General features: G+C 36.8%; 1 protein-coding gene across 1 annotated transcript; it reads left to right on the forward strand.

The window, feature by feature from the left end:
• Window positions 1-4,442: 4,442 nt before the first annotated feature.
• Window positions 4,443-9,563, forward strand: LOC306876728 (ATP synthase F(0) complex subunit C3, mitochondrial-like). The gene is made up of 5 exons (XM_079428096.1): window positions 4,443-4,509; window positions 4,696-4,770; window positions 5,559-5,633; window positions 8,279-8,469; window positions 8,996-9,563. The coding sequence occupies exons 2-5, from the start codon at window positions 4,732-4,734 to the stop codon at window positions 9,108-9,110; spliced, it is 420 nt and encodes a 139-aa protein (XP_079284222.1). The 5' UTR covers window positions 4,443-4,509; window positions 4,696-4,731; the 3' UTR covers window positions 9,111-9,563.
• The last annotated feature ends 1,208 nt before the right edge of the window (window positions 9,564-10,771 follow it).

Genomic DNA, 10,771 nt, shown 5'->3' on the forward strand with positions numbered 1-10,771 from the left:
GCCTCTCACAGCTTGTCAAAGGTGTTGACCAAAACCCGCACGAGGCTTTTTCCTCTCTAACAACTGCACAACACACACACACACACAAACATACAGCTCCATGGGTGCCCACTCCTCTGACAGGATGTGCTGCTGGCACAAATTGTAATTCACAAAGGTTACGGGGGTCAATGCCTTTTATCAGCCGCCCGTGTGTGTGAGAGTGTGTGCTGTCTGATGAGGGCCGCATGCAAATACACCCTCTCAAGATGTTCAACTCGCTGAAGGGGGAAGGGATGTGTAGTAAAGAAAAAAAACAGACAGTCAAGCATGAGAATGAGGTGCAGGAGTGCTGAGAGGACCATAAAGAACTGGAAATATAGACTAAAGAAAGTGATCAAGAGGGTAAACAGAGGATAAGCGCGATCGTACTGACATTGAAAGAGAGACTAACTGCAAGTCTGACAATTAAAAATCCATATATTGTTCCCTGGTGAATAATCTGTCTTATAGGCTTCCTCATAAAAGCACTTTTCTGCTCATTTTGGCTGTATTCCTGGTTTAAAATATTTATATGAAAAAAAAACATATACATTTTAAAAGACTAAAACGTTACACACATGAAACAATGAAAATAAGGCACATACACATGAAATCCAATTTATATGTTAAAAAAACAGTATAGCATACACTCTAAAAAAAAAAAAATGGTGCTATATAGCACTAAAAGTGGATCTTGGCTCGTAATCATATAGGGGAACCACTTTTGGTGCTATATAGCACCATATCTTTAAAGGTGCTATACAGCACCTTTGTCAAATGGTGCTATGTAGAACCATAAGAGGTGGTTCTTTTGCTTGTAAAGAACCTTTAAAGGGGCTTAACAGGTTCTTTGTACGGCAGTGGTGCTATATAGCACCTTAAAATCACCCCAAAGAACCACTAAGTACCTTTTGAAAGTGCGCCGCCCAAGTGACCGCTTTAAACCTTTTTTGAGAGATAGATTAAATCACTTTTTATGGTTCACAGGTTGAGTGCATTGCATTATGGGATACAGTATGCAGTGTACTATTTGTCAGTGCACATGTTGGTAAATGTAGTCTGTCATCCTGGTACTACATATACAGAAAACTACTTAGCATAGTACACAGACTGTATGCTACAGAAATAGTGTGAGTATATGGTGGTCCAGTGCAGGGTGCTCACTGACCCCCTCTGCTGGAAAGGGGACACGGGGAACGGGCAAGCATCCCCTTTACAGAACAAATTAAAATAGTGCTATAAAATAGATTTGAATGCTCTGTCATTTGCTAGAATGTTTTGAACATCAGATAATAAACAGTCCATCAAGCTATTGTTCAGTTACTATGATAATGACCATCTTAATTTAGATTTTTTTTGTGCTTTCTATAACATATACACAAACACACTTTATAAACCCTATAACACTTTACAATAAGGTTCCATTGGTTGTCAATGTTAGTTAACTGTATTAGTTAACCTGAATTAACTATGAAAAATACTACTAAAGCAATTATAAATCTAAGTTAATATCAATGTCAGCATTTACTATAAAAATAATGAACAATGATCTAATGAATTGTTATTATTAACTATCGTTAACAAAACCATAACAAATGTATTACTTATTGTTAATTAATGATATTAATGCATAAATTTTAACTAATAGGAGCTTATTGTAAGGTGTTACCATAAAACATAAGCCACCTACATAAAATGCACATTTTTCAATTAAATGCATATATTATGTCATACATAGTCATAATTATGAGTTAAAAGACTTTATTATAAAATGAAAAATCTGAATTTCATATATGGAATAAAACCAACTTTGTCAGTCTTTGTCAGATTGTCATGTTTTATTAATTTTTTATAAGCAGGACTTTTTCAAACTTTTTGGTTTGTCATAATTTCAACATTTTGTGTCTTAATTATGATTTACCAAAGCATATTTTTTATGTGGCAGAAATGGACTTCATACTTCTTCGATAAATACAATTATTAGATATTTAATTATCAAAGTCTTATATTAATTGATCAAATTAAATGCAAAGCTGCTGTTTAACATATCACATTATAAGCAAATCTTTTTAACAAAGTTAATTGAAAATAAAATAGCATAACATGACTTCTATTACAGTGTAGTGATAGTGAAGCAGCACAAAATAATAATTGTGGGGTGTTGTGGACCCCGCGTGTGTCAGGTGTCTGCGGTCTGTATTAGCAGGAGCGATTGAGAGTCTCTCACCTGATCACACCTGAGGAGGACGGACTGCACTACAGTTTCAGTGCACTCATTACCTGAATCTCCACACAGCCCATGGACCCACAGGCCATTCATCACCCTCAAGCAGACAAATACTGCATGTGAAACTGTCCAGCTTTAAGCAGACGCTCAGTGAAAGCTGCTCTGGGACAGCACTGCCTACATCTGAGAAACCAGAGAAGTATATCATGTAAATCTACTGTGTTCTGTAATCTAGATTTGCCTGGTTGGAAAGATTTTTTGTTTTTTATTTGTTGAACAGATCTAAATAAATGTTTGCATTTTCTAAATCTTTAATAACAGGACTATACATTAAATAATAAGTATTACTCAAAGCACAGAAGCTCATTTCCACCATATAAGAAAATCATGCGTTGGTAAATCAGGACACAAAGGGTCTAAATTATGACATAAAAGTAATCAAATCTGACATAAAAAGCTGTTTTTTTTTTTGGTCATCATTTCGACTTTTTATACCATAATTATTAGGTTTTGGTCAGCATTTTTGTGTCACTTAATTATCATTTTAAGTCTAGCTTTTTTACTTTTAAGTCATAATTATTAATATAAATGATAAATTATTAATTATTAATATATATCAATTATCAATAAAGCATGATTTTTGTCTAATGTGGCAGAATTGGACTTTCGTAAAAAGCAGCAGCTCTAAATTTTTCAATAATGTTTTATTAGGCCATCAAGTTCTGTAGGCTATATTTTTTGTAATGCAATCCAGATTTATATGCAGCTCAAACATTTTTTGATGCTTCTAACTTCAAAAACAATCCTCAAATAAAAAATGATGATAACATCCATGATTTGGTTTTATATATAATTATAACTTATATATATATATATATATATATATATATAGTTATTTTTTCCAATTTGCTTAGATTTGCGTGTCCACTTATGATTTGTTATGTATATTAATAATAATTAATACATCAAGTAAATAAATAAACAAATAAAATTAAAAAAATAAATATTTCATGACATTTGAAAAACTTTAAGGCTGCTTTCGATCTTTGTACAAAAATACAACTGTGACCCTGGACCACAAAACAAACTATAAGTAGCACGGTTATATTTGTATTAATAGCCAAAAATACATTGTATGGGTCACAATTTTCAATTTTTCTTTTACGCCAAAAATCATTAGGATATTAAGTAAAGATCATGTTCCATGAAGATATTTTGTAAATTTCCTACTGTAAATATTTCAAAACTTGCTAAGGACTTCATTTAGACAACTTTAAAGGCGATTTTCTCGATATTTTGATTTTTTTTTGCTCCCTCAGATTCCAGATTTTTAAATAGTTGCATCTCAGCCAAATATTGTCCGATCCTAACAAACCATTCATCAATGGGAAGCTTATTTCTCCAGCTTTCAGATGATGCATAAATCTCAATTTCGAAAAATTGACCCTTAATTTTGGTTTTGTGGTCCAAGGTCACATTAGAAAATCTGGAATTTGAGGGTGCAAAAAAAAAAAAAAAAATCAAAATATTGGGAAAAATCGCCTTTAAAGTTGTCCAAATTATGTTCTTAGCAATGTATATTACTAATCAAAAATTAAGTTTTAATATATTTACAGCAGGAAATTGACTAAATATCTTCATGGAACATGATCTTTAGACTACTTAACTTTCGTGGCAGTACCTAAGTTAACTTGCCTTTTTGATTGAGATCGGCCACTTCTGTTCAGGTTTTTAAATCTTTACAAGACATATATTTTTAAAAAGACTTCTGGGCTGGAGTAACTGCTGTAAACCGTTTTATTGTGTGAATATTTTAGTGTTGTGTATTTGTGTTTCCATTAATTCTATCTCTCTGTGCAGCACTTTGGTCGGCTCTGTCCTTATTAAATGGGCTATATAAATAAATTAAACAAACTCAAACTAATATCCTAATGATGTTTGGCATAAAAGAAAAATTTATCATTTTGACGCATTCAATGTATTTTTTGGCTATTGCTACAAATAGACCTATACCCCAGTCTACTAATGTCTGGTTTTGTGCTCCAGGCCAAGGTCACAATATTATGGCAATACATTATTATTATATTGGCGTATTCGTGATCAAGTCAAAACTATTTTGGATTTCTGTGGCATTGTGAATTGTCTCTGAGCGCTTTCCAATAAAGCTCGAAAGCAGCGACCTTGCGTTGACGTCACGCCAATATCCGGGTCTTCGCGCATGGTCGCTTGTGCGCCTGCGCAGTTCTCGACCTCCGCCTTCGGTGAGTTGAATAGGAACGACTGCGTTCAAACAGAACACATAAATCTACATTCATCTTCAATCTGTGTGATATCAGAGCTGCGGGTTTGACCGGGATAGTGTTAGCACACGCAATCGTTGCGTACGACAGCCGTATTTCTCCAGCTCTTCGTACAAATCTTCTCTGACCTCATATTTTGTCTTACAGAAGTCCCAGGCCGCTCAAAACCACTCACCTCTCAAAATGTTCACCTGCGCGAAGTTCGTCTCCACACCTGCCCTGGTGAGTGAAGTCTCCTTCTGGAAAAACACTGTTATTGCGCTTCAGCAGCTGTGTGTGATTGAAAGCGGCCTGCAGGCTCAACTTCAGTAACTCATTCATTTCGAGACGCCTTTATAAGCCTTAACGTAAAACGTCACGCGTTGTTATAGTTGACCTTTGACCTTTTGCTTCAGTTTCAAAGTTTTGAGCTCGCATAACGGGTTAAATTCAAACCCTGGGCTGGTTAATAACACATTAATCTTGTCAGTGGATGGCTGTGCCACCCAGTCTGGTATTTCTTGTTGTATCTGTATGCATTGAATAAGATGCGCATAAAACTGCGTCTTGTCCTGTTTAATCTCTGCCACCTCATAGATTCATTTGAGTTATTTGGTAACTTGGAGTAACTTATTGCAGGGGTAGCCCTCTGGAGTTGTCTTTATCAAGGGCACAATGGAAGTTAGCAGCCCATTGTAATAGACAGGCTGTTGGTATTGGCCTTGTTGGTTAACACTTGACACAATTATGGTGGTGAGTTTTAATGGATCTGTCCTACATGAAGACTACTTAATACTTCTAATATAAATGTCTTCATAATTCAGTGTTGCCGCCAGCAAACATCTGTCCTGTAGCGAACCTTGAGCCGTAACTTGTGGACATACTTCAGAAACTGGCTTTTTCCTGAATACGTGCCTTTGGGAGGACAGTTAACTACTGTTCACCACTGTTTGAATTCACCATTTTTTCACAAAAGTGTTTAGGTTATTCTTCTATAATCCATTAACACAGTGTTTTTATGTGTGTTTTAGGTGCGTGCAGGATCCAGGTCCCTATACAGGCCAGTTTCTGCTGCTGTGCTTTCCAGACCAGAGGTCAAACCAGAGGTGCCTTTTGACTTTCAAAATATCTCTCTTCATTTATAGTAACTCTTAAATGGCATGCTTTGTAGACGATGTACGAGTAAAAAGAACACAAAAGATAAACTGTAACTTGATCTGCTTGATTCTTTGAAATGGAGCTCTTCTGATCCACTGCAAGCATGTTACTTGGATAGTTCATGCAAAAATGAACACTGTCATCATTTTTCCACCCTCATCTTGTTCTAAATACTTTTGTTAAGCCTAAATAAAATCTGTTCATCATATAAAGCGATTGTATCTCTTTACATGACTTGGATTAAAAAGCTCTTCATATTTTTTGGTCTGGGCAATGATTAATCGCATCCAAAATAAAAGACACACAGTATATGTTTTGAAATTGTTTACATGTATTTATATATTTATACTCGTGTAAATAAATTTAATATAATAAACAATTCTTAAATATATACGTGCATGTGTGTGTCTTTATATATACATAATAAAAATACACAGTACACACACATTTACAAACACTTTTATTTTGGATGCAATTAATCGTGACCTAGGACTAATATTTATTAACTTCACAGCACTTTTGAGATTTTTCAATAATATTCTTAGTTTTGGTATGGAAGGACAGAAACCTCTCTGGATTTATTTAAAGGGGTGGTTGATTGTGATTTCACATTTTGTTAACGTTAGTTAGTGTGTGATGTTGCTGTTTGAGCATAAACAATATCTGCAAAGTTACGACGCTAAAAATTCAGTGCAAACTGAGATATCGTCTTTTAAAATGATGGCAGTTTAAAGGAACACTCCACTTTTTTTGGAAATAGGTTCATTTTCCAACTCCCCAGTTGACTCTTCTGTAGTTACATCGTGTAGTAAGACCGACAGAAAATGAAAAGTTGCAGTTTTCTAGGCCGATATGGCTAGGAACTATACTCCCATTCCGGCGTAATTTGCTGCCTTACCATGGATGCAGCAGGTGCAATGATATTACGCAGCGCCTGAAAGTAGTCCCATAACTATATCATAACTAGTTACCCAGCTGGGGACTACTTTCAGGCGCTGCGTAATATCATGGCCTAGAAAATCGCAACTTTTCATTTTCCGTCAGTCTTAGTACACGATGTAACTACAGAAGAGTCAAGTTTTAAATAGGAAAAATATCTAAACTCTTTGGTCATTTTTGAGTGAGATGCTAATGGTCAAATCATATTCAATGATCTATGCTAAGCTACACTAAAAGTGCTACCCCCAGACCCGGAGATCGGCTAAATGGATTCGAAAACGATAAAACTCAACTGTTTAACTCTTGGGGAGTTGGAAAGTGAAGTGAAGTGACATACGGCCAAGTATGGTGACCCATACTCGGAATTCGTGCTCTGCATTTAACCCATCCATCGTGCACACACACAGCAGTGAACACACACACACACCGTGAACACACACCCGGAGCAGTGGGCAGCCATTTATGCTGCGGCGCCCGGGGAGCAGTTGGGGGTTCGGTGCCTTGCTCAAGGGCACCTCAGTCATGGTATTGAGGGTGGAGAGAGCGCTGGAGATTCACTCCCCCCACCTACAATCCCTGCCGGCCCGAGACTCGAACCCACAACCTTTGGATTACGTGTCCGACTCTCTAACCATTAGGCCACGACTTCCCCCTATTAGGGCCTAAATGAGCCTATTTCCAAAAAAAGTTCCTTTAATGCCTATAAAAACAGCTTGTAGGGTCTACAACGAGTTACTTTCCGGGTTTGTGATTTCCCGCCCCCGCGAACATGCAATCAAGGGGACGGGGTCATGCTGCACTACTTTAGAGAAGAGGGCGAGTTGTTGCAATGCAGTCAAAACTAGGGATGCATGAAAAAATCTATTAATAAATGAATCACGATTCTGTCTTCTAATGATTCAAAAGGTTCAAAATCAATGTTCTAAAGCAGCGGTTCTCAATCCTGTTCCTCGCGCCCCCTGCTCTGCTCAGCATCTCTCTCTTTCATTGAGATCATCAGCTCAGCTCCATCAGTGAACTGTATTCCAATAATATACTTTAGACAGATATTTTTCACATACAAGAAGCAGTGGTTGCAGTGGTAGCGAGTAATACTTGCTGGCAAACACTTCTTACTCTTACAAAAATGCTACAACGCAATCATGTATTCTGTTGTATTACAGCTTTAATCAGGATAAAACTGTATATTAGAAGCTAACAGAAGCAGTAGCAAATAACAGCGTATCTAAAAGTATGAGAAAACATTCTGAAACGTCTAAGAGCCGTTTTTGCACAAGTTCTGCGCCATCCTCTGAATCCTCTCGTTTTCGTTTAAAGAAAATGAAGCATTAACACATGTTAGACTACACCCCATCAACACAATCGAGCCTAGAAAAAAAGCAGTCAACCACCCCCTTTAAAAATGTGTTTCAAAGATTAACAAAATGTGATGACAATTTTTATTTTTTTTCTGGCTGTCTCTTTAAGGTATTTTAAACAATTGTAATAACTGCTCTGCACCTTGTTAACTTGCCCCGGTCAGAAAAGTGATTGCTTGTCATTGAATTAGACATCATGTTTGAGCTCTCTGGCAATTGCTGTTATGGTACAGTAGGTGGTAGGCCGAACTCTCGGGTCGTGTAGAGGTCAAGTAAGTCCTCTCTTCCTCTTGTAGGTCAGCGCCTCTGTCCTGCCTCAGTCGGTCCTCACTCAGGTGGCCCTCAGGAGCTTCCAGACCAGCGCTGTGAGCCGCGACATCGACACCGCTGCTAAGTTCATCGGAGCAGGAGCTGCCACCGTGGGAGTGGCTGGATCCGGTGCTGGAATCGGAACAGTGTTCGGGAGCCTCATCATCGGCTATGCCAGGTAAGAGACATTGAAATTATGTATTAATTTCACACTATAATATATTATTTCATGTTACATTATTATGCACTACATTTTCATTAAGAAGTCTCTTCTGCTCACCAAGGCTGCATTTATTTGATCAAAAATACAGTAAAAACAGTAATACTGTGAAATATTATAATAATTTAAAATATTTTCTGTTTGATTATTACTTCCTGTGATCAAAGCTGAATTTTCAGCATCCGCATCTTCAGTGTCTCACAATCCTTCAGAAATCATTTTAATATTATGATTTATTGATCAAGAAACATTTCTCATCAATGCTGAAAATATTAATAGTAATATGTAATGTATATAGTAATATAATGCTGCTTAATATTTTTGTGGAAACTGATTTTTACTTTTATGAATAGAAAGTACTTTCCAACAAAGGTCAGACATTTCAAAGTAATTGAAGTGTTATGGATCTTACATTGTCCAGATGTTTGTAAATGTCTCTCCATGTAAGCAAGATTTAGTAAGATGGTTGTGTGTTATTTTGCAGGAACCCATCTCTAAAGCAGCAGCTCTTCTCTTACGCCATCCTGGGTTTTGCTCTGTCTGAAGCCATGGGGCTCTTCTGTTTGATGGTTGCTTTCTTGATCCTGTTCGCTATGTGAAAATTTGCTAGTTACGTAAACACATTTAGTATAGTTGTGACTACATTTTTGCTGTTGCTACCAAAACGTTTGCTGTCGGTCTCTGCGAGAGAAAATGTATGAATATAAAGTCCACTCTGTTAAAAGAAATCATGTAACAATTAAAAATTGTTCAACTATTTAAACCCTCAATCCTGTTCATGCCAACTGAATGAGAAAAGCAACTGCTCCATCGGTGCTACTGGCATATCAAGCTGAAACTCACCATGAAAATAAAGAACCTGATAGCACTTTCTCTACGTCAGAATAGGGATAATGTGTCTGTAGACAGTAAGGGTCCATTTAGATGTGTTCAGGGGTTAAACTGCTGGTCGATAATATGACTGTAAATTTATAGCAGTTGGTTCAAAGCCAATTAAAACTTCAGTTGCTTTTGTAAATTGCATTAAATAAATTTAGATCACAGTTTACGTATTTTTTGTGGTGTCTGTATTTATTTTTATTCACACAATATTACCTGCACCGTTTTCATGGTATACTAACACCTAGAAAAAGACGCTACAGATGTTTCTAACCTTGCGAAGAGAGCTACAGTGAAACATATTTTGCTTATACACAAATATTATTCATTACATTAAAAAGGCATGCGTTACATCGGATATTAAACGAGTTTTAAGTTTTCAAAACCAGAGCTCATCAGTCGCGAGATTTGAAATGGCAATGTGCTTTCCCTCTGAAGGGGTCAGCAGAGCATTTATTCATCGCGAGATTATAGTTTAAAGGGCTTGTCCCTGGGTTGAGCGGAGTGCCTAATTCTCGCGAGAATCTCGACACAAAGAGTTTAGCGGAGTTTCTAACTCTCGCGAGAGGTGGTGTAAGTGGGCTTTGGCTCTTCAGGGTTCTGCCTGCGGGTGAGTAAGCGCGTCAACGCACAGTAATTATAAACAAACGCGCCTTTTTACACAAGCTTTCGGGTGACTAGCAGAATCGTCTGAATATGCAACACCATAAAATGCATTTTTATGACACATTCAAAGCTTGTCGGTGTTTCTTTCTTATTAATATGGCGACGCATGCTAACAGCTAGCTGAGGTCCCATTGAAATGAATGAGAGATGAGGCTAATCATAGATTTGCCTGCTGAGACTGATGTAAACAATCTGTTTGGTGATGATGCAGTCCTGGTGTCGCTGGAAATACACTAAAGAAATGCAGGTTTGTGATTAAAGACACAGGCGCTTTGAGTTTGGCTCTGTGAGGATATAGAGATACAGTGTTATTTAGAGGGATTTAAAGCAGAAAGTGACAATAGGTTGTCCTGTTATCAATGAGCATTAGCCTGAACATTACAGCACATTTCAATACTGTATGTGAGTTACTGAGTGGTTTAATAAACACATAGATGCCAATGTCAAGTGTTTACATTTATATTATACAGATAGTGATGCATAATCCCTGTTATTCTGCTTTTAATCTTATAAAATCCTTATTTATGTCCTGGGAAACCTGCTTTGACAACTTGGTCTGACACAACATAAAGGATTATGAATATTGAATAATGCTGATTGATATATAAATCACGTGTTTTTGTTCTTAGGTGTTGCTTTAAATTATGTTGTAAATGAATGACAAATTGCAAGTTTGACTTTTTTCATGTTATCAGGTGGCAGACAAGTTGTGAAT

This window comes from Barbus barbus, assembly GCF_936440315.1.
Source record: "Barbus barbus genome assembly, chromosome: 11".
Taxonomy (NCBI): domain Eukaryota; kingdom Metazoa; phylum Chordata; class Actinopteri; order Cypriniformes; family Cyprinidae; genus Barbus; species Barbus barbus.